Source organism: Macaca fascicularis, chromosome 10, assembly GCF_037993035.2.
Source record: "Macaca fascicularis isolate 582-1 chromosome 10, T2T-MFA8v1.1".
NCBI lineage: Eukaryota > Metazoa > Chordata > Mammalia > Primates > Cercopithecidae > Macaca > Macaca fascicularis.
Genome location: NC_088384.1, coordinates 22,967,346 through 22,991,968, shown reverse-complemented (window position 1 = coordinate 22,991,968; position 24,623 = coordinate 22,967,346). Strand labels below are relative to the sequence as shown.

Here is a 24,623-nt window from a genome sequence, read left to right as displayed (position 1 = left end):
CCTGATCACAACTTCGGAGCTTAAGTTCAAAATCAGCTTCTCTGCTTTGGTGAGCCACACAGTCCGTGGCATTTCTATCAGGCGCTCCTAATGATTCCTACGCTCTAACGGGTTTGAGAGGCAGGGGTGCGGGTAAGCTCGAGAGCCCAGAGCCATCCCGTCCAGCGGGGGCCCCACCTCTAAAGTCCATGTCGCTCAGCATCCTTCCCCCTGACTAGTGACTCAAACACAGCCCGAAGCTGAGGTGGGTGGAACGCTTTCCAAAATAGCGCTCTGTGATGAGCCACCGACTGACTTGCTCGCCTCCAGGGACGAAGAGCTCACTCCTCACAAACCCCACCCGGGAAAGGTAGCACCTGAGCCTCCCGGGCTGAGCCGACACCTGTCTCCCCAAGGGTGCCGCCTACCGCTCAGGTAGACTCCAGTCCCCAGGTTCCGCCCCACGGGGGCTGGGGTGAGGGGGAGGCGCCGCACGCATTAGGCGCCGACTGTATACCGACCCCTCTCCACCCCCGTGAGTGCAGGCCAACACCCACACACACCCTCACACACCCACACACACTCTCGCGGAAACTGAGGCAGGCAGGCGGCAGACCAGGTCCCGCCGCCTGACGGCTCGCGGCTGGGATCGAACCCGGACTGCGAGACGCCTTCCGCCTCGCAGGCGCTCCTCAGCAGCTGAGGCCCGGCCTCAGCTCCCACCGCCGGAGTTTCACAAAGAAAGTCTCCCGGCCCGAGCCCCTCACGCACTCACCGGCGCCGACGCCGGCGGCGACTCGGGCTCCCGCCGCCTTCGGCTCCTTGCTGGGGTTGGCCCTTGGGTCGGCTCGGGCGCCGGCGGCGGCGACTGCTCCATCCCTACGGGGCCCGGGCCGCGTCCGCCTCGAGCTAACGGTCCCGCCAGCTAGGCGCGCGCGCCGGTTCCGCGCGCCATGTTCCCGCCGTGCTGCGCGCCGCCGCGGCGACCCTCACTGCCCCTCCAACCGCGCGCGCCCCCGCGGGCCCACACACGCACCGCGCACGCGCGCGTTCGCCGCGCCCCCTCCCCGCGCGCCCCGCCTCGCGCCCTCTGGAGCTGGCCGCTGTTCCCAGTGTCTCGCCCACCCCCGCCGGGCCCATCCGACTCGGCGGGTGAGCAAGCAGTTCCTCGCTACACACCGCCGCCTGTCTGTCTGCAGAACACCCCGGACCCGACCCCTCGGCCATTTCCCCACACTGCCGCTTTCGCTTCCCCCACGACGCGGGGACTGAGACGAGGGTCCGGGCCAGGAGGGACTTCCCCGCAAGAAGTCCGAGCTAAGGACGCCACTAAGGGGGCGGGATCGCCATCGTGGAGGTGTGCAAGCACGTGCTCGCCTCCCAGAGCCAGCCAGACTCAACCGAGAAGCCGAGTTCAAGTCCCACATCTCCACTAACCCTTGCGTGTTAGGATCAGGGCTTCGGGACTTGTTTCTCCTAAATCTTTTTATTATTATTATTATTATTATTTTATTTATTTATTTATTTTGAGACGGAGTCTCACTGTGTCGCCCAGGCTGGAGTGCAGTGGCACCATCTCCGCTCACTGCAAGCTCCACCTGCCGGGTTCGCGCCATTCTCCTGCCTCAGCCTCCCGAGTAGCTGGGACTACAGCCGCCTGCCACCACGCCCGGCTAATTTTTGTATTTTTAGTAGAGACGGGGTTTCACCGTGTTATCCAGGATGATCTCCATCTCCTGACCTCGTGATCCGCCCGCCTCGGCCTCCCAAAGTGCTGAAATTACAGGTGTGAGCCACCGCGCCTGGCCTGTTTCTCCTGAATCTAAGGACTCAATGTAATAATCAAGAGAAAGCCTCAGCACCGCGCCTAGCACTTAGTAGGTAGTGATCAAGAAACAAGACCTCTTAAGTGGTTTTTAATGGTTAAGGACCACAGGTTCTCAAGAAAGGGAAATCTCAATTCAAGTCCCGCCTCCATCTCTTGAAAACTGAGAACCCATGCCGGGCGCGGTGGCTCACGCCTGTAATCCCAGCACTTTGGGAGGCCGAGGCGGGCGGATCACAAGGTCAGGAGATCGAGACCACGGTGAAACCCCGTCTCTACTAAAAAATACAAAAAATTAGCCGGGCGCGGTTGTGGGTGCCTGTAGTCCCAGCTACTCGGGAGGCTGAGGCAGGAGAATGGCGTGAACCCGGGAGGCGGAGCTTGCAGTGAGCCGAGATCGCGCCACTGCACTCCAGCCTGGGCTGGGCGACAGAGCGAGACTCCGTCTCAAAAAAAAAAAAAAAAAAAAAAAGAAAACTGAGAACCCTTGAGCAAGTCACTTAGAGGAGCCAACGATCCTTGATTTCTGCATGTGCGAAAGGGGAGTGTGGCAGTAGCACTGCACAGGGTTGACTGAGCTTTCAGGGAGATAATGACTGTATGGTCATGCCTCTCTTAATCACGGGATGGTTCTGAGAAATGCCTCCTTAGGTGATTGCGTCATTGTGCAAACAGCAAAGTGCACTTACACGAACCTTGTGTAGCCTTGTATAGCCTACTACACACCTAGGCTGTATGGCTTAGCCTATTGCTCCCAGGCTACCACCTGTACGGCATGATATTTACTGACTATAGGCAATTGTAATACAATGGTAAGTACTTGTGTACCTGAACGTAGAGAAGGTACAGTAAGAGTATAAGAGATTTTAAAATGGCACTCCTGTATAGGGCACTTACCATGAAAGGAGCTTGCACGACTGGAAGATGCTGTGGACGAGTCAGTGAGTGTGAAGGCATAGGATCTTACTGTACACTACTGTAGACTTTATAAACACCATATGCTTAGGCTACACCAAAATTTTTTAAAGCTTTTCTTCAATAATAAATTAACCTTAGCTTACTGACATTTATTTAAAAATTTTTGCCAGGCTTGGTGGCTCACACCTGTAATCCCAGCACTTTGGGAGGCCGAGGCAGGCAGACCATTTGAGGTCAGGAGTTCGAGACCATCCTGGCCAACATGGTGAAACCCCCATCTCTGCCAAAAATACAAAACTAGGCCAGGCATGATGGTGTGCACCTGTAATCCCAGCTACTCAGGAGACTGAGGCAGGAGAATTGCTTGAACCCAGGAGGTGGAGGTTGCAGTGAGCCAAGATATTGCCATTGTACTACAGCCTGGGCAATAACATGCATGGAGCTGTCATCTCCTGTGATAACAATGCCTTCTTCCAGATTACTTCCCGAAGGACCTGCCTGAGGCTGTTTTATAGTTAGCTATTTTTTAATGTAAATAGAAAACATACATTCTAAAATTATGAAAAATACTAAATACACCAGAGCCAGGTGCAGTGTCTCATGCCTGTAATCCCAGCACTTTGGGAGGCTGAGGCGGGCAGATCATCTGAGGTCAGGAGTTCAAGACCAGCCTAGGCAGCATGGTGAAACCCAATTTCAGCTACAAATACAAAGATTACCTGGGCGTGGTGGTGGGTGCCTGCAATCCCTGCTACTCGGGAGGTTGAGGCAGAAGAATCGCTTCAATCTGGGAGGCAGAAGTTGCAGTGAGCCAAGATCACACCACTGCACCCCAGCCTGAGCGACACAGCAAGACTCTATCTCAAAAAAATAAACCAGTAACATAGTTGTTAATTATCAAGTATTATATATTGTATGTAATTGTACATGCTATGCTTTTATAGAACTGGCAGCACAGATTTGTTTACACCAGCATCACCAGAAACACAGTAATGTGTTACCCTAACATTACAATGGCTACGTCACTAAGCAATAGGAATTTTTCAGCTCCATAATCATCTTATGGTACCACCGACTTACATGTGGTTTGTCATTGACTAAAATGTCATTATACAACACATGACTGCATATCCCAGAGCCTAATGCCTGACATACACAAAGCTGAGTTTCACTAGTGTAATTCCCACCCTATCCATCCAAGACTCCTAAAAGTTTAATGAAAGGGGCTGTGCTCCCAAACCCTGTGGTATAAGTAGCTGGCGGGAGTTCGCCCAACTTGGGGCTGGAAGGACTCTTTCTTCCCACATCTTTGCTTTCCTTTCTCTCCCCCAAACTTCTCTGAAAACCCTAAAGTTGGCAGAAAAACGGAGAATGTTTTCCCTACTAACAAAAAGAATCTTCAAGAGTCTCTTGGAATTTGTAAATGGTTGCATTTACTAGTCTGGTTTTTTGGGGGTTGTTTTTGTTTTTGTTTTGAGACAGAGTCTTGCTCTGTCACCCAGGCTGGAATGCAGTGGCGCAATCTCAGCTCACTGTAATCTCCGCCTCCCAGGTTCAAGCGACTCTCCTGCCTCAGCCTCCTGAGTAGCTGGGATTACAGGCACACACCACCACGCCCGGCTAATTTTTTTGTGTTTTTAGTAGAGACGGGGTTTCACCATGTTGGTCAGGCTGATCTCGAACTCCTGACCTCGTGATCCACCTGCCTCGGCCTCCCAAAGTGCTGGGATTATAGGTGTGAGCCACCACACCCAGCCTTCTAGTCTGGTATTTTTCTTATTCAAGTAACGAGAAAAAAACAAAAAAACAAAAAAACCAAAAAACAAAAAACTCCACCAAGAGTAAAACAGAAAAAAGGAACAAAACTGATAGCATGACTGAAAAGGCCTGGGGTGGTACCTCACTTCAGGCATAGATGGATACAGGCACTTATACAACATAAGTCTCTCTAATCTCTCAGTTGTTTCCCTTTGATTACTTCATTCTCATGCAGTTCTTTCCACATGGTGGCCTGAGCGGCTCCTAACTCACATCTGCCCAAGAAAGCGGAGGCTGTTCCCCGATAGTTCCAGCCAAAGTCCCAGGGCTGACTTTCACTGGACCCATTTGGGCCACATGCCCCTGCCTGAGCCAATCACCACATCCAGCTTGGCCAGACCTGGCTATGAAGCCCCTTCAGGAAGGCGCTGGGGTCATCCTCTCCAGAAGGACATGGGGAAAATGGGAAAGTGGAAGGAGGGATGCTTCCTTCTGAAAAATAGGGATGCAGTTACCACAAGAGGTATCGGGTACAGGGCTGGCACAAACAAGAGCTATCCATGGCACCATCATGTAGGCATGCAGCAAGTCCACCATGAAGCAACCTGGCTGCTCCGCAAAACAGAGTCACAGTTAATTCAGCCAATGAGAAATATCCCTCTACCTGGGTTCCCACCATTCACCCCAGGCCTGGCAAGTCCCAGATTTGCTTGGTCAAGGGCAAGCAAATTACCTACCTTTTATGCTGCACAAAAAGCTGAAAAGATTATCTTACTTCTCTGGCTCAAGAACTTTCTATGACTCTGGCTACTTATGTGGCTCTCCCACCCTTAATGATAGAAGCCAACATTCATGAATCCCTTACCACATGCCAGGTACTTTATGGACCTGCCTCCTCCAAACAGCATAGAAGAGGTTGGTACTCTTACTGCACCCATTTTACAAATATGGAAACAAAGGCTCAGCAATTTGAGGTAATTTACCCAAAGCCAAAGTTAGGAAGTGCAGAGTTCAGTTTAGCACAATATTGTTCTCGTCATTGCCATCCCAGCTCCATTTGTTAATGTTTCAAAGTCCTAAACCCACCTCCAGCTGGGGGGCCAGTGGGAACAGCTCCACAGCAGAAGGCTCTAGGAACCCCTTCAGCTTTGCAATGGTGGGAGTGGGGGTAGGTGCAAAAGATACTTAGCTTTCCCATCCTCTCCCATAACTTGTTTTTTTGTTTTTGTTTTTGTTTTTTTGAGATGGAGTCTCACTCTGTCCCCCAGGCTGGAGTGCAGTGGTGCAATCTCAGCTCACTGCAACATCTGCCCCTGGGTTCAAGCAATTATCGTACCACAGCCTCTGGAGAAGTTGGGATTACAGGTGCCCACCACCACCCCCAGCTACTTTCTGTATTTTTAGTAGAGATGGGGTTTTACTATGTTGGCCAGGCTAGTCTCAAACTCCTGACCTCAAGTGATCCACCCGCCTTAGCCTCCCAAAGTGCTGGGATTGCTGAGCCACCACACCTGGCCCCATCTCCCATAATTTGATGGGATAGGGAAAACAATTCCTCCAAGAGAATATTAGAGTGAGATTAGGAGAGAAAGTAGGTGCTGGGTAGCCTTAAATCAGTAGCTGATTTCTCACATTGGTGAGTCAATTAGTTTTCTACGGCTGCTGTAACAAATTACCACAAACTGATCAGCTTACAACAACACAGACTTAATATCTTATTGTTCTACAGGTCAGAAGCCTCAAATCAGTTTCACTTGACTAAAGTCAAGTTGTAAAGGACTGATTCCTTCAGCAGGTTCTGAAGGGAAAACCCATTTTCTTGCCTTTTCATGTTTTTAGTGGTTACCTATAATCCTTGGATTGTGGCCCTTTCCTCCATTTTTAAAGCACACCAGTCCAATCTCTGCACAGTGCTATGGTTTGAATGTGACCCCCCCGAGTTCATGTGTTGGAAATTTGATCTCCAATGCAACAGTGTTGAGAGATGGGACCTTTAAGAGGTAATTAGGTCATGAAAGATCTCCCCTCATTAACAGAGTAATGGTGTTATCTCAGCAGAGGGTTAATTATCATGGAGGTGGGTTCCAAATAAAAGGATGAGTTCAACCCCCTTTCTCTCTTGATGTGATGCCTTCCATCATGGGATGACACAGCAAGAAGACCCTCACCAGAAGCGGGCCCCTCGATCTTGACCTTCCCAGCCTCCAGAACTGTAAGAAATAAACCTGTTCTTTATAACTTACCCTGTCTCAGATATTGCATAGCAATACAAAAAAGACTAAGACACTCAGTCATCATCACATTGCCATCTCCCCTGACTGCTGAGTCCCTCTTAAAAGAGCACTGTGGGCCAGACGTGGTGGCTTATGCCTGTAATCCCAGCACTTTGGGAGGCCGAGGCGGGCAGATCACAAGGTCAGGAGTTAGAGACCAGCCTGGCCAACGTGGTGAAATTGCATCTTTACTAAAAATACAAAAATTAGCTGGGCATGGTGGCAAGCGCCTATAATCCCAGCTACTCGGGAGGCTGAGGCAGGAGAATCGCTTGAACCTTGGGAGGTGGAGGTTGCAGTGAGCTGAGATTGCACCATTGCACTCCAGCCTGAGCAATAAGAGCAAAAAACTCCATCTCAAAAAAAAAGAAAACGAAAACAAAAACAAAACACTGTGATGGGACACTGGACCCACAGGCAACATAGGATAAGCTCCAATCTCAAGATGCTTAATCACATCTGCAAAGTCCGTTTTGTCATGGAAAGGAACATATTCTTGGATTAAGATGAGGACACTTTGGAGGGGCCGTTTTTCAGTCTACCATGGAAGATATCATGAGAGGGAGTGAATATAAAATGCTCTAGAAACAGAGAAGGGTGGCAGGGCATGGTGGCTCATGCCTGTGTCCAGCACTTTGGGAGGGAGGCGGGCAGATTGCCTGAGCTCAGGAGTTCAAGACCAGTCTGGCCAACATGGTGAAACCCCATCTCTACTAAAAATACAAAAATTAGCTGGGCATGGTGGTGAGCACCTGTAATCCCAGCTACTTGGGAGGCTGAGGCAGGAGAATCGCTTGAACCCAGGAGGCGGAGGTTGCAATGAACCGAGATCGCACCATTGCACTCCAGCCTAGGCAACAAGCGTGAGACTTCATCTCAAAAACAAAAAATAAAAGAAAAAAGAAAAGAAATGAAACGAAACAGAGAAAAGCCAGCTAACTCTACACGAGTGGGATAAATGTCCCAGGAAACCACAGCCTCCACATTAAATATTCAAATGAGCTAAAACCCATCTACTTGGCAATCTCAGCCTCATTCCTTTAAACATGCAAACCACTTAAATTCCCAAACCCCCTACACCAGGCCAGCCAAGTCTCAGAATGCTTAACTACCCTTTAATGGAAATTTCCAACCACCAACCTCATTTCCTAAGGAAACGGCTGTGCGCCCTTGACCCTGCCCTGACTGAATTGCCAGTGGCATTTGAACCATGGCACTCAATTCATGGCATGGCCAGCAAGCTACAAAGTGTCCTAGCATCAACCAAGCAAAGTTATAAAAGCAGTTTCAGTGGACAATAAGGAACGTTAGTTTTAGAGTCAAAAAGACCTGGGTTGGGTCCCAGCTCTGCCATTTACCAGCTGTGTGACACTGGAAAAGTTACCTTCCTCCTCTAACTTTGGTTTCCTCACCTGTGACATGACAGTGGCTGGAGGACCTCACTCATAGAATCACTGTGAGGACAAGAACAGCCAAGGGTAAGTCTTCGCACAGGGCCTCCCTGGTCACTGTTGGGTCAACATCACATAACCATATGCCTTATCTCCACTTCCAAAACCCAAACAGCTCTCAAAAACAAGTCATTGTAGCTCCTTTGGAAGAAAAGACTGATAAGAACCAATATGCAACTACCTATAATATTTCTCTATCCCTCTTACTGTGAATATTTGCTGTGGAAATATTAACATGTTTGGTCTCCACGGGGGTAGGACTCCACATGTGTAGGACTCCACTGGGGTGCTGCACATACACATGGCAGATATGCCTTATCATCTTCCTAAAATTGGATCATTAAATTTCACAACTTATCTAGCCCGAAGGTTTCAGAGACTGTAGACCTGTATCTTTATGAGGGCGAGGATAAGAATATAAACTGGCCTGTTATTATGCACCAAGGTACCTGCTGTTCTCATGAAGATGTTGGCAGCCAGTCCGCCAGTCTCTACAAACTCCACCCCCAACCTCATTATGTTCCTTTCCCTGGAACTTTCCAAGGGGTCCTTAGAATTTGTATTCAGCTCTCACAGGCTGAGACCAGGGTGACATCCTGGGAAACCTGCCTAGTGATAGCCAAGGTGTAGTTCCAGATGAAAGGCACACAACAACTTTAAATATAAAAAAGCCAGCTGGGCGCGGTGGCTCAAGCCTGTAATCCCAGCACTTTGGGAGGCCGAGACGGGCGGATCACGAGGTCAGGAGATCAAGACCATCCTGGCTAACACAGTGAAACCCCTAGTAAAAAATACAAAAAAAACTAGCTGGGCGAGGTGGTGGGCGCCTGTAGTCCCAGCTACTTGGAAGGCTGAAGCAGGAGAATGGCCTAAACCTGTGAGGCGGAGCTTGCAGTGAGCTGAGATCTGGCAACTGCACTCCAGCCTGGGCGACAGAGCGAGACTCCGTCTCAAAAAAAAAAAAAAAAAAAAAAAAAGCCATTCAGGCTAGGTGCAATGGCTCACGCGTGTAATCCCAGCACTTTAAGAGACCAAGGCAGGCAAATCACCTGAGGTCCCGAGTTCAAGACCGGGCTGGCCAACATGGCAAAACCTTGTCTCTACAAAAAATATAAAAATTAGCTGGGCATGGTGGTACATACATGTAATCCCAGCTACTTGGGAGGCTGAGGCACAAGAATCGCTTGAACCTGGGAAGCAGAGGTTGCAGTGAGCCAAGCTTGTACCACTGCACTTCAGGCTAGGCAACAGAGTGAGACTCTATCTCAAATAAATAAATAATAAAGCCATTCCACTAAAGAACCAATTATCAAGCAGAAGCACAAAGCCCAGGTTCCATCAGTTTTTTATTTGTACATCAGTGACTGTGAAAAAGCAATTATTCCCATAATTAAAATACAAATTATAAAAAACGGACTTAAAGAAAAGAAAGATGACAGAATGAAAGAAGGTACATTTCTTTCATGTTCAAACCACGGAGTTCACAATACAGCAGCACACACAGCCAGGCGCTTTGTGGTCTCGGCACCCTCAGCTTCTCCTTCATGGGGCCGCTTTCGACTAGTAGAAGGCTGAAAATAAATGGAGAAATGTTCAAAAGAAAATCACTGGCTTCTTTAAGATTATCAAAGTTCCCCAATACACTTCCAGTAAAGTGGGAGCATTTGATGTGAAGTTCTAGTACCAAAAATTACTGGTTGTCATCATTGACAACTGAGTCCTCCCCACAGCCCCGAACTCAGATATGCTTATCTAATAGATATTTCTCTCCCTTATGGTTTCTGACCTCTGAATGATGTATACTGAAAGCAAGTAGCATAACCAACTTCTTCTTGATTATCTTCTTCTAAATATCAAGTTTAAAAGGACTATAATTCCTCTCAGTTGAAGCCCCAGGTCTTGCTGTTTTGCGGGAAGACAATCTTTGGGCCTTAGTTGTTTTCCCATATATAAAATTGGGAGGAAGGCTGGGTGCGGTGACTCATGCCTATAATCCCAGCACTTTGGGAGGCCGAGATGGGCAGATCGCTTCAGATCAAAAGTTAGAGACAAGGCTGACCACCATGGCAAAACCCCATCTCACCTAAAAATACAAAAATTAGCTGGGTGCAGTGGCAGGCACCTGTAGTCCCAGCTACTCGGGAGACTGAGGCAGGACAATTGCTTGAACCCAGGAGGCAGAGGTTGCAGTGAGCTGAGATTACACCACTGCACTCCAGCCTGAGTGACAGACCAAGACTTTGTCTCAAGAAAAAATAAAAACTGGGGACAGGAAATAGTGGGAAAAAGGAGAGCTACCACTCAACAACAACAACAACAACAAAAAAGCAGGACTGGAATTAACTTATACTTACAAAGAACTTTAAAGAATAAAATTATAATCAGCCGGGCGCGGTGGCTCAAGCCTGTAATCCCTGCACTTTGGGAGGCCGAGGCGGGCGGATCACAAGGTCAGGAGATCGAGACCATCCTGGCTAACACGGTGAAACCCCGTCTCTACTAAAAATACAAAAAATTAGCCGGGCGTGGTGGCGGGCGCCTGTAGTCCCAGCTACTCTGGAGGCTGAGGCAGGAGAATGGCGTAAACCCAGGAGGCGGAGCTTGCAGTGAGCCGAGATTGCGCCACTGCACTCCAGCCTGGGGGACAGAGCAAGACTCCGTCTCAAAAAAAAAAAAAAAAAAAAAAGAATAAAATTATAATCAAGGAATCAACTACTGATCCAAATTTTAATTTTTCCAACAAATTTATATTTGAGCCTCTAATAGACTCTTTCAAAACTGCCTTGCAGGTGACCTTTTGGATGACAATCCCTGGCTGTGCTTATCTGTCTATTATGTGTTAGATATTAAATGTATCCTGCATTTTTAAATCTAAGGGTGCTGGAGTGGATCAAGTTAAAACAGAGTTTTTACTACATTAAAACTGAAACAATGTTAAGCAATTGCTACTCAGGAAAATCTTCAAACACATCATCTTTGCTTATCAGCTCCTTAAGCCCAGACTACATTTAGTAATCATCAGGAATACAAATGCCTGGGCTAGAACCTGGGGTAGAGCTGTGGATTCATTTTCCTCAGACAGCAGATCTTGAAACTTTCTCTTCATGTCTTCATCCTGTGAGGGAATTAAAAATATAAGTAGCTGTGTCTAAAGGATAGAAAGCTCCTAGAAGGACAGGGCTAGCATGCCCCTGGAAAGAGGGAGGAAAAGGTGTCCGTCCAAGAATCATCCCCTTGATGAAGATCCCACAGCGAAGGCATTATATGTTGCCCCCCTCTACCTTCCCAGAGGAGTCTAATTAGCAGTCAATGCTCCATCAATCCTGGCTGACTCACATCCACATGCCTAAAAGCTCTCAGTGGGTCAATCACAGCCTCCAGCAGTCAAGAGTTTCTCAATTAGTATCCCAGATCCTGAGAAAGATGGCAATCAGGAGGCCAGAGGCTGGGCCTGACTCCATGCACCTCCTCAAATCCTTCCAGGACCACTCTCCACCTGCTGCCCCTGCCATGAATGAGGCCAGTCACCCAGGCTATCCTAACAACCAGTCCAGCACCCTAGGAAAATTCACCCAGCAGATACCATACAAATTGTCAGAAGTACTTGAGCCCACAATATCCCAGAGCTCAGGTCTAATGAGAAAGGGAGACAATAAACAGAACAAAGCATTACAGGTGTTTCATGCTGCAGGAGCGGAAGATGAGAAGGGCACAGACAGTGTGTATAAAAGTAGCTCCCACCTCTCTGGATGCTCACTTCTGCAGGGTTCAAGGATTTGCATTAGGAAACCCTGAGAGGTGGTCTGGTGCAGCTCTCCTCATCTTCACCAAGGTGAAAGGAACATCTATAACTAGGAATGTGGCCTTTGAGTGCTGGCCAGAAGCCCAGTTCAGCTTCTCACAGGTGGCATGTGCAGAATACAGACCCAGAGTTATCTGATTCCAATGCCTCATGTACTTTCCCACCCAACTCCAGCCCCACTGAGCCAAGCATACCACAGTGGGCAAAGGGAGAGGATACAGTAAAGTCCTCCACCATTTGGCAATTTAATGGATATGGAAATTTTACAACACTAGGTTGGGCATGGTGGCTCATGCCTATAATGCCAGCACTTTGGGAGGCCAAGGTGGGAGAACTGCTTGAGGCCAGGAATTTGAGACCAGCCTGGGCAACATAGTGGGACTGTGTCACTACAAAAAAATTTTAAAATTAGGCCGGGCACGGAGGCTCCCACCTGTAATTCCAGCACTTTGGGAAGCCAAGGCGGGTGGATCACCTGAGGTCAGAAGTTTGAGATCAGCCTGGCTAACATGGTGAAACCCTGTCTCTACTAAAAATACAAAATTAGCCAGGCATGGTGGTGCACGCCTGTAATCCCAGCTACTCAGGAGGCTGAGGCAGGAGAATCGCTTGAACTCGAGAAGCAGAGGTTGCAGTAAGCAGGGATCACACCACTGCACTCCAGCTTGGGTGACAGAGTGCAACTCTGTCTCAAAAAAAAAAAAAAATTTAAAAATTAGCCAGACATGATGGCATACACCTATAGTCTCAGCTACTTGGGAGACTGGGGCAGGAGGATCACTTGAGCCTGAAAGTCATGGTGCAGTGATCATGCCACTGCACTCCAGCCTAGGTGAGAGAGCAAGACCCTGAGGAAGGAAGAAAGGAAAGCAGCAAGGAAGGAAAAAAGGGAGCAGGGGAGGAAAGGGGGGAGGAAAGAGGGGAGGGGAGGGGAAGAGGAGGGGAGGGGAAGGGAGGGGAGGGGAGGGGAAGGGAGGGGAGGGAAGGGGAAGGGGAAGGAAGGAGGAAGAAAAAAAGAAAGAAAGAAGGACCAGGCACAGTGGCTCACGCCTGTAATCCCAGCACTTTGGGAGGCCGAGGCAGGGCAGATCACTTGAGGTCACTCTGTTTTAAGTTTCTCAGTGTAGCTCCCCATTGCCATATGACAGCAGCAAGCTCATCTGGATTCCACTCCACACCCTCTCATGGCCTTACTTAGGGTCTCAGTTATCTTGCAGTGTCACTCTCAAAAGTCCATCTCTCAGCAGCCCTTCAGTGAAGCCAAACAGAGGGGTCACAAGCCTAATCGGGCCTATATTTAAACAAGTAAACAGGTCAGGCGCAGTGGCTCATGCCTGTAATCCCAGCACTTTGGGAGGCCAAGGTGGGTGGATCACCTGAGGTCAGGAGTTCGAGACCAGCCTGACTAACATGGTGAAACCCCGTCTCTACTAAAAATACAAAAATGAGCTGGGCATGGTGGCAGGCACCTGTAATCCCAGCCACTTGGGAGGCTGATGCAAGAGAATCACTTGAACCTAGAGGCAGAGGTTCCAGTGAGCTGAGATCATATCATTTCACTCCAGCCTGTTAGACAAAAGTGAGACTCCGTCTCAGAAAACGAAATAAATAAATAAATATTGATTTTCTTCAGGATGTCTACAATTATTCCCAAATATTAAATTAGCCAGGAACAGTGGCTCATGCCTATTATCCAAGCACTTTGTGAGGCTGAGGCGGGAGCATCCCTTAAGGCCAGGAGGTCGAGGCTGCAGTGAGCTATAATTGCACCAGTGCACTCCAGTTTAGGCAACAGAGGAAGACCTTGTCTCCAACAATAAATGAAATAAAGATTAAATGATAATATCCCTTAAAAGCAAACAGAAGAAATCCTCTATTTCAGGCAGTAAATACAAGGCAGAGAGTAGATATAAGGGATGCTCCCAAAATGGGCACTCTGTTAATGACAAAACAGAGACCAGAATCCACATTCCCAACACTCAGTCCAGCGCCAGACCCACAAAACCATTTGGTTTTTTTTGAAAACACTGAATTTTCCCAAAATAAAACCCAAACTATCACTAACAGATGTTTTAGATGGTCAGTCTTCATCTTTGTCTTCATTCAATGCTCATTCCTCCTTTTACTGCAAAAACAAAAGGTGGATAAAAGAGTGTTCCAGGGAGACCCTGCAACAGAGTTGAACTTCACTTTCTCCTTGGTTGTTAATAAGTTTTCTTTGAGACAAAGAAGTACAAGAAAAATAGGCTATGCTTGCTCATAAATTTCAGGCAGATGCAAACCCTGTTCCCAGGCTCAACTGGCCAGCTCTATTTTTTTGTTAGAGATGAACACAGCTCCTGTACCTCTACATTTAGACCCAAGAGTTTCCCTATTAGGACACATGAAAAGAGCCAAAAGACATGTTTCTCTTTTTCATCAAACTTAAAATCCCCACATGCAAAGGCACCCTTTGTTTCCAAACCCCTTTCCTCCAGGGTCCTGCTGTTTCAAATCTGTGTGGTCTATTAAATGCTAAATCGTCTGACAGATTTCTTCTGGGGAGACTGTAGTTTCCAGGGCAACATCCAAAACACATATATCTGTCTTTTTTTTTTTTTTTTAAGGATTTGTTGTTCTCAACCTGAGCTGGCCTGAGCAAAACTGTTAGGTGTAGAGGATTGGAACAGAGAATGGGGACAGTCTTCCCAGAGTCCCAGAAGTATGGGGCTGAGGCTGGATTGTCCAAGGAGTTCCTGGACCAATAATCCCCAGAGAAACAGCATGTAGCTCAAGTAACAGCCTCTAGAGCTCAAGCTACCTGGTTCTGTCCCCCATCTCCACAGAAAACAGATCGATACGGTTTGGCTTTGTGTCCCTACCCAAATCTCATCTCAAATTGTAATCCCCAGGTGTTGAGAGAGGGACCTGTTGACAGGAGACTGGCACATGGGGGCGGTTTCCCCCAGGCTGCTCTAGTGATAGTGAGTGAGTTCTCACAAGATCTGACAGTTTCATAAGAGGCTCTTCGCCCTTCACTTCCTTCACACACTCTGTCCCCTGCCGCCATTAAGACATGCCTTCTTCCTCTTCCACCATGATTGTAACTTTCCTGAGGCCTCCCCAGCCACGTTGAACTGTGAGTCAATCAAACATCTTTTCTTTATAAATTACCCAGTCTCAGGCAGTTCTTTATCGCAGCGTGAGAGCAGACTAATACACAGACCAAAAGAAAATTAATAGAAAGGGGCATGGCTGTGCTGAATGGAACTGCTCATAACAGAAGACCAGACATCTATCAGAAAAACTTGCCCAATGCCATAGCTAATTCCAAAACTAAAGATTAACCCAGCAAAGCCACAACGTACTTCCAACTCTTGGCAGTTCCAAATGAGGTCAGCATTTAATAATGGCAGCCCCAACCCCTAGCAGGAACACAGCAGTAATATAGATGAAAGGTGCAGGTGATAGCCTTCACTAAGGACACGTTTACTCACCTGAATGAACAAGCAGTAGGACCCTTTGTACCCAGTCACTTGGGCTTGAGAAACAGCTGGATTCTCCCTAGGGAGGCTGCCCTCCTCCCCTCCCACAGCTTCCCTGATTTAAGGTTGAAGATGGCTGGAATGCACCCCACCTATGAGGAACGGTGGACATGGCTGGGGCTAGAGCCAGAACAAGCCCTCAAAGGAACACAGGCCAAACTGGAGACTCGGGGCAGTCAAGTGGAACCAGAACAGGACAGAAAGTGAGTTTGTACATCCAACAGCCATGAGTAACATCGAAAAGGTTCTAGCCTGGCCAACACAGTGAAACCCCATCTCTACAAAAAATACAAAAATTAGCTGGGCATAGTGGCATGCACCTGTAATCCCAGCTACTCGGGGGGCTGAGGCAGAAGAATCGCTTGAACCCGAGGGACAGAAGTTGCAGTGAGCTAAGATCGCGCCACTGCACTCTAGCCTGGGTGACAGAACGAGAACCTGTCTCAAAAAAAAAAAAAAAAAAAAAAACAGGTTGTAACCCATCCTCTAAGATATCCACCATATAGCTAAAACAATTAGATTAAGCAGACTTAACAAAGTAAACATGTTTCTGTCCTCTGCCTCATGTCTCTTAGGCAGCAGAGCTTCCCATGTATTATATGCTAGCAGGCACTATCCCACACCCACCTGAAGCCACGGGTGTCTTAAGGCTTCTTCTGTCGTAAAACGTGCCTTTGGATCCACTACCAACAACTTCTTGACAAGGTCCAGAGCTAAAGCAACAATTGGGCAAATCACAGTGAAAAGGATAAATATATTAAATCGTAATAGTATGCCAGAATTAACAGGCCACCATCCAGAAAGAGCAGAGAGGGTCTGAGATCATCACAGAGTCAGCAGACAGGGCCCCCTAATCTTCCTCACTCTCTGTATTCAGAGTACTATGAGAAGACCAGGAATGATAATGACACTCCCTGTCTCCTGCTGCTGGGATGTCAGTCACGACCTCTTCGCTGCCTGTTCCCTCTCTTGTTGCCTGTTGACTCAAGGTCAAACTAATTAAAGCTAAACTTCCACCCAATTCTAAGATACTTGGGATACGTAGCAAACTCTCCCTGACATCTACAGATGGATGGGTGAGAGTTACTCAGCCAGGGAGAGGATTCCTGGAACTGCAGACTTGTCAGAAATAAAACTTGACTACTCCAGCAAGCAACAAATGCACGCTGGCTTGTATATTACAACACTATTATTCCTTAAATATTCTGACATTTAACACAATCACCTATGTTATATTATTTGACATTTAATTTTCTACTTTCTCTTTGGGGAACTAAAGTTGCCAGGATAAATTATAAAATACAAGGTAACTAATGACATCTAGTTTTTACATGCTTGCTTACTCAAAGGAAACCCTGTAACTAAAAAGTTACAAGTGCACTTTTTTGGGCACTAAAATAGGTACCAGGCACTTGTGTACATTATACTTAACCCTTACAAAAACCTTTTAAGGTAGGGATTATTGAGGGTCCCTTTACACAGAAAGAAATTGGAGACAGAGGTTAAATAACTTGCCTAAGGCCACACAGCTAAGTAGTAGCAGACCCAGGACCTGAGTGCACACTCTTAATAATTTCCAGTGCCTCTCAAATGGTGTGAAACTAACAACAGAAAATAAGAACAGAATTGACAGGAGAAAACACCATGGAATTTGGAAAGAAACTCCCACCACAGCAAATACACATTTTAGCATACCACAAATTCTTAACCCTTTCGTATTCATACCCTTCTCTGAGACCTCTGCCCAGACTTCAGGAATGAAGTTGTATTTTCCACTGGTGATCTGATCCTTCAGTGACACTTGAGTCCTATGCTCAGAGAAAGGTGGATACCCACTAAGGCTTAATATTGGTAGAGAGAGAAAGGAAAAGAAATCAAGTGGCATTCTCAGTGGCATTCAGATATGAAGATTTCTTTCTCAGCATAATGAAAAGTCAAGATTTTTCTTTATATCAATGGTCAAAAAGTGAGCTAGGCTGGGCACAATGGCTCATGCTTGTAATCCCAGCACTCTGGGAGGCTGAGGCAGGAGGATCACTTGAGCCCAGGAGTTCGAGACCAGCCTGGGCAACATGGCAAAATTCCATCACTACAAAAAATAGAAAAATTAGCTGGGCATGGTGGTGTGCGCCTGTAGTCCCAGCTAGTCAGGAGGCTGAGGTGGGAGGATCACTTGACCCTGGACGCAGAGGCTACAGTTAGCCAAAATCAAGCCACTGCATGCCAGCCTGGACAACACAGCAAGACACATTTGTGACTTCATTTAATCACCTCCTACCAGTCTGTGAAGCAATGAAAATGTTTCTTACCAGATAAAAAGAATAACTCCTAAACTCCAGCAGTCCACAGCACGGTTATATCCAGCAGTCCCAACAGAAACAAGAACTTCAGGAGCCAAGTAGGTGGGGGTTCCACATAAGGTTCTCATGAGAGAGGTCTCCCCCAAAATTTTGGAGTGCCCAAAATCAGTAATCTAAAATTCAGTACAAAAGGGGATAATGTTGAACTATGTCATAAATAAAAAGATTAACATAGTCTGCCAGTCCAAGAAGACATGTAGGCTAGATCAGTTTCTATTGTACAATTCACACCTGCCATTAATCTGGAATCTACAGATTCATGTCTTTGCAAGTTAAGACATTTAATTTTGCTTAAATTAAAATTCCTGAGCCTAGGAATATCAACACTCAGGCTTTCCAACTTAACCTATGTCCCCTGTAATCTTACAAAAAGCTTATTGCCATTATCACAGACACTTCAGGATTCTAATTAGTTCTATGTGGTTCTTAGGCCCCAGTGTCTCAAACTTGGCTGCACTATGGAATACCTGGGGAGCTTGGAAACACATGCTTATAACTGAGTGCCACTCTCAGCTTCTGAGGTAAAGCCTGGATGTCATAAATCCTAACAAGAGATTCTAAAGTGATGCCAGGCTTGAGAAACACGGAAAGGCAGGGCACGTGATTACTCATTCATTCATTCATTCATTCATTCACCTATTCTGAGATGATGTCTCGACCTTTTGCACAGGCTGGAGGACAGTGGTGCGATCTTAGCTCACTGCAACCTCTGCCTCCCAGGTTCAAGTGATTCTCGTGCCTCAGCCTCCCAAGTAGCTGGGATTACAGGCACCCACCACCATGCCCAGCTAAATTTTTGTATTTTTAGTAGAGATGGGGTTTTGCCATGTTGGCCAGGCTGGTCTCAAACCCCTGACCTCAGGTGATCTGCCTGCCTCGGCCTCCCAAAGTGCTGGGATTACAGGTGTGAGCCACCGTGCCCAGGCCACTAGTCCATTTAGACCCCTCCTCTCTCTCTCTCAGCACAAAGGTCACTTGCACACAACAGAGCTCAATAAATGCTCATTCAAATCTGGATAAGAGCAATGTCACCTGATCTCTAAAATAATTGGTAAGAGGTCAGATTCTCAACCTTTTAACACTCCCACTTTTTATTTGAGGAATTAAAAGTTTCTGAACAAGAATCTACAGGAATAGCCACATACAGAATGCCAATTTCTTACCTTTATAAGACAGTCCTCTTCTTGAGATGACAGTAAAACATTCTCTGGCTTTAAGTCACGGTGTATAATACCGTTTTCATGAAGGTACTACACAGAAAGGCAGGCATGACCCTCAGATTCATGCAGTAGATAAGTAGAATCAAAGTTACCAACACACACATCTCACAGCTGGGTGAAACCGTAAGCCGTGATACACACAATCATATTGTCCAAAATCATAGAAAACTGTTGGGGTAAAGTTTACAAATTTGTTTGAGAAGATCTTTAAAAAGCAGGGAAATGAAAAAAGCAACTTAGAACAATCAACCTTTCATTTCACTTTAAGATAATAAACAACCCTTCACGTGGCAGAAATGTAAGGTGTCAATTTCAATACAAATACAAATGGGTAATAGAAAATGTTTTGCGAACATACCAAATAAACACAAAAATTCAACCAAAATGATATATTTGGTTATTGCAGTCCTGGGAATATTTTTAAAGGGAATCTATACAAATATATATTTGTAGGCCGGGCGTGGTGGCTCAAGCCTGTAATCCCAGCACTTTGGGAGGCCGAGACGGGCGGATCACGAGGTCAGGAGATCGAGACCATCCTGGCTAACACAGTGAAACCCCGTCTCTACTAAAAAGTACAAAAAAAAAAAAACTAGCCAGGCGAGGTGGCGAGCGCCTGTAGTCCCAGCTACTCGGGAGGCTGAGCCAGGAGAATGGCGTAAACCCGGGAGGCGGAGCTTGCAGTGAGCAGAGATCCGGCCACCACACTCCAGCCTGGGTGACAGAGCGAGACTCCGTCTCAAAAAAAAAAAAAAAAAAAAATATATATATATATATATATATATATATATATATATTTGTAAATTATCTGTTTATGTGAGTTAACCTATTCCTCAATGCAAAGACTTTGTCTTTGAAAACTCTATTGTCTGAAATAGCATATAAAAATGAACAAACACCAACATACTATGCCACATTTCTTTTCTTTTCTCTCTTTTTCTTTTTTCTTTTCTTGAAACAAGGTCTCACTCTGCCCCCCAGGCTGAAGTGCAGTGGTACCATCTTAGCTCACTACAGCCTCAACCTCCTCGGCTCAAGTGATCCTCCCACCTCAGCCTCGTCAGTAGCTAGGACCATAGGCACAATGCATGCCACTTCAACCAGCTAATTTCTTTATTTTCTTGTAGAGATGGGGTCTCACAATGTTGCCCAAGCTGGTCTGGAACTCTTGGGCTCAAGTGACCTACCAACCTCAGCCTCCCAAAGTGCTGGGATTACAGGCATCAGCCACCATGCCTGGCCATTTTTTTTAGGAAACAAAATTTTCACATATCCACAAACTGTACTCAATTCGTGTTAATATTGTTGGCTACTTAATATAAATAAATGGAATAAACCAATAAGGGAGCAATACACTGAGTAGGTGACAGCTACTATTAAAAATGCTTGCGTTGTACCCCATAACATGTACACCTACTATGTGCCCACAAAAATTAAAATTAAATTTTTTTTAAAAAGGCTTGTGGGCAGGCACGGTGGCTCATGCCTGTAATCCCAGCACTTTGGGAGCTCAAGGCAGGCGGATCATTTGAGGTCAGGAGTTTCAAACCAGCCTGGCCAACATGGTGAAACCCCATCTCTACTAAAAATACAAAATAAAAATAAAAATTAGCCAGGTGTGGTGGCAGGCACCGGTAATCCCAGCTACTGGGTAGGCTAAGGCAGGAGAATTGCCTGAACCCAGGAGATGGAGGTTATAGTGAGCCGAGATCGTGCCACTGCACTCCAGCCTGGGAGACTCAGCCTGGGAGACAGAGCGAGACACCGTCTCAAAAAATAAATAAATAAATAAAATAAAACAAAAATAAATTTAAAAGGCTTGTGTTTAGGGGTTTCAGTCTTCTCTAGATGTCCCTCTGGGCTAGAACAAACATTTTCTGCAAAACCTTCACCGGGAAATGGATCTGGTGAAACCTCCAGGGAGGGCAAACCTACGTAGACCAATCACAAAAAAATTTCTCTTGGGCCGGGCACGGTGGCTCACGCCTGTAATCCCAGCACTTGGGGAGGCCGAGGTAGGTGGATCACCTGAGGTCGGAAGTTCGAGACCAGCCTGATCAACATGGAGAAACCCCGTCTCTAAGAAAAATACAAAAAAATTAGCCGGGCACGGTGGCGCATGCTTGTAATCCCAGCCTTGGGAGCCTAAGGCAGGAAAATCGCTTGAACCCAGGAGGCAGAGGTTGCAGTAAGCCAAGATCGCACCACTGCACTCCAGCCTGGGCAACAAGAGCAAAACTTGGTCTCAAAAAAAAAAAAAAAATTTCTCTTGATCCTCACTCTGTACAAGGATTGCTCCCAGTCACTGCATTTCCTGCATGGAGTGGATTTTCAAGAAGAGACTGTGGAAGGGAATGGCCACAACCACATTTGGTCTGGGAAATGGTGATGTTCCTCAAAGCAAGTGCCACCAGCTGTTTTTTTCATCTAACACTCACTGAATAGAGACAGCTATGTGCATGCCCTGCCGGCCAGCCCACTGCCGTGAACAGGATGCTGCACCTGAAGGGAAACACCTAGTTCTGAGCCATGGGGGACCAACCCATGTCACAATCATCACAACTTGCAGCTTTGCCCTTAAACCTGCCCAGCTCCCACTCTGAGTTAAGAGAGACTTCTACAAGGATCAAGGAGAACTAATGAACCTAATGATCAAGACCCCTCCAGAAATACCTCCAAGCTAAAGTTAGGCAACATAGGACCATGCTATCTCTTTTTTATTTTATTTATTTTTTTTTTGAGACGGAGTCTCGCTCTGTCGCCCAGGCTGGAGTGCAGTGGCATGTGATCTCGGCTCACTGCAAGCTCCGCCTCCCGGGTTCACGCCATTCTCCCGCCTCAGCCTCCCAAGTAGCTGAGACTACAGGCGCCCGCCACCACGCCCGGCTAGTTTTTTGTATTTTTAGTAGAGACGGGGTTTCACCATGTTAGCCAGGATAGTCTCGATCTCCTGACCTCGTGATCCACCCGCCTCAGCCTCCCAAAGTGCTGGGATTACAGGCTTGAGCCACCGCGCCCGGCCTCTCTTTTTTTAAAGACAGAGTCTCACTCTGTCTCCTAGGCTGGAGTGCAGTGGCATGACTGTGGCTCACTGCAGCCTCAACCTCCCAGGCTCAAGTCATCCTCCCACCTTAGCCTCCAGAGTGGCTAGGACCACAGTTGCCCGCCAGCATGACTGGCTATTTTTATTTTTTGTAGAGATGAGGGCCCCACTATATTACCCAGGCTGGACTTAACCTCTTGGGCTCAAGTGATCCTCCTGCCTCAGCCTCTCAAAGTGCTGGGATTACAGGCATGAGCCACTGTGCCTGGCCTATTTATTTCTTTAATTCCCTTTCTTACTTTCTCTTAAGTTACACAGTGAGAGTTTTTTCTTTTTTTTTTTTCTTTTTTTTTTTTTTTTTTTTTTTTAGACAGAGTCTCACTCTCTCACCAGGCTGGAGCGCAGTGGCGTGATCTCAGCACACTGCAACCTCCGCCTCCCGGTTCAAGTGATTCTCCTGCCTCAGCCTCCCAAGTAGCTGGGATTACAGGCATGCGCCACCACGCCCAGCTAATTTTTATATTTTTAGTAGAGATGGGGTTTCACTACGTTGGCCAGGATGGTCTCGCCCTCTTGACCTCATGTTCTTTCCGCTTGGCCTCCCAAAGTGCTGGGATTATGGGCGTGAGCCACTGCACCTGGCCAGTGAGAGCTTTTTCATCTCAGTGAGAGGAGTGGGACATTTTTGCCAAGAAGAGAACAGCAAACACACAGATTCTCTTCTGAGTTTGTTTTTTGGTTTTTTTTGAGATGGAGTCTCGCTCCGTCGCCCAGGCTGGAGTGCAGTGGCCAGATCTCAGCTCACTGCAAGCTCCGCCTCCCGGGTTTACGCCATTCTCCTGCCTCAGCCTCCCGAGTAGCTGGGACTACAGGCGCCCGCCACCACGCCCGGCTAGTTTTTTGTATTTTTTTTTTATTAGAGATGAGGTTTCACCATGTTAGCCAGGATGGTCTCGATCTCCTGACCTCGTGATCCGCCCATCTTGGACTCCCAAAGTGCTGGGATTACAGGCTTGAGCCACCGAGCCCGGCCTCTCTTCTGAGTTTTAATCGATGGTCCCTCAATTTCTGCCTAATTCAGGGAGTAATTCAACTAAAAGAAAGTCATCTGTCAAAATAATTGAGGGCTTCTCTTACCTGTACAGCCAAGAGCATCTGGTAAAAATAGAGCTTGCAGGTAGCTTCTTTCAGGCGTTTATTCCCCACCACTTTGTCAAACAGCTCTCCCCCTTCCATCCTGAAACACAAAGGCAAGGAAAGGGGTTCATTCCCTGGGGGGAAATGCACTTGGACAGAAGATAATAAAACAAACAAAACAAATTCATTAAGACAAGCAAACAGTTGACATTTTTATTCACTTTTGACTCCCATTTTTAAAACTAATGAGGTAATAAGCCTTATTCACAATCAGATGTCCCAGTTGGAAACTAAGGAATGAGATGAAAGAAGTGGGCAATGGAGGCACTTGGGGAACTTTAAAAAATCCGATTCAGTAGCTTGGAAGTGGGGCCCAGGAGTTGCTTTTGGTTTTTTTTGTTTTTTTGGTTTTTTGGGGTTTTTTGAGACATTTGCTCTGTCACCCAGGCTGGAGCGCAGTGGTGCAATCTTGGCTCACTGCAACCTCCACTTTCCAGGTTCAAGTGATTCTCATGCCTTAGCCTCCCAAGTAGCTGGGATTATAGGTATGCGCCACCAAGCCCAGCTAATTTTTGTTATTTTTTTTAGTAGAGACAAGGTTTTGCCTTGTTGGCCAGGTTGGTCTCAAACTCCTGGCCTCAAGTGATCTGCCCACTTTGCCCTCCCAAAAGTGCTGGGATTACAGGTAAGCCACTGCACCCAGTCAGGAGTTTGCATTTTTATCACACACCACAGATGATTCTGAGACTGATGTACAAGAGCAAACAGAAATTTACAAACAGACAACCAGGATCTGAACCCCAACTCTACCATTTCCCAGATTTTGGACTTTGGGCAAGCTATTTAACCTGTCTGAGTTTGTTTCTACCACTTAAAAAATGGGGATGATACCATCTACCTTGATGGTTGTTATAAAAATTAAGATATAACTGATGTAGGAAAAGCTCCTGGCACTGGTGCTTGGCAAGGTTATTCTTTTATTTATTTATTTATTTATTTTTAGATGGAGTTTCACTCTTGTTGCCCAGGCTGGAGTGTAATGGCACGATCTTGGTCATCGCAACCTCCACCTCCCGGGTTCAAGCGATTCTCCTGCCCCAGCCTCCTGAGTATCTAGGATTACAGGCATTCCCCACTATGCCTGGCTAATTTTGTATTTTTAGTAGAGCCAGGGTTTCTCCATGTTGGTCAGGCTGGTCTCAAACTTCTGACCTCAGGTGATCTGCCCACCTCAGCCTTTTCAAAGTGCTGGGATTACAGGCGTGAACCACTGCACCCAGCCCTGTCTTATCACTTTTATTAAACTGTGTTAACTAGATTTAGTCAGGTAACA

At 46.9% G+C, this 24,623-nt stretch overlaps 2 protein-coding genes across 17 annotated transcripts in view; both read right to left on the bottom strand.

Moving 5' to 3' along the window:
* Positions 1-945, bottom strand: part of TTC28 (tetratricopeptide repeat domain 28) — a 727,080-nt gene extending 726,135 nt beyond the window's left edge. For all 7 annotated transcript variants that reach the window (XM_005567710.4, XM_045364300.2, XM_015457345.4 and 4 more), the window contains exon 1: positions 755-945. In XM_005567710.4, the coding sequence (XP_005567767.3) occupies positions 755-856 (102 nt within the window). In that variant the 5' untranslated portion in view covers positions 857-945. The remainder of the gene's footprint in view (positions 1-754) is intronic.
* Positions 946-9,532: 8,587 nt separating this feature from the next.
* The window catches only part of CHEK2 (checkpoint kinase 2), a 55,232-nt gene continuing 40,141 nt past the window's right edge, over positions 9,533-24,623 (bottom strand). For 5 of the 10 annotated variants that reach the window (XR_012418889.1, XM_065522318.1, XM_065522317.1 and 2 more), the window contains 7 exons: positions 23,291-23,390; positions 19,054-19,140; positions 17,840-18,003; positions 17,256-17,371; positions 16,158-16,243; positions 11,251-11,319; positions 9,533-9,775 (listed from right to left, as the gene is read on the bottom strand). Coding sequence is in view for 5 of the 10 variants with exons in the window: in XM_065522318.1 (XP_065378390.1) it covers positions 9,686-9,775; positions 11,251-11,319; positions 16,158-16,243; positions 17,256-17,371; positions 17,840-18,003; positions 19,054-19,140; positions 23,291-23,390 (712 nt within the window). In the remaining 5 variants the exon portion in view is untranslated. Of the gene's footprint in view, positions 9,776-11,250; positions 11,320-16,157; positions 16,244-17,255; positions 17,372-17,839; positions 18,004-19,053; positions 19,279-23,290; positions 23,391-24,623 lie in introns of those variants that run through there. The other 5 variants (XR_012418887.1, XR_012418890.1, XR_012418888.1 and 2 more) reach the window with 4 other exon arrangements.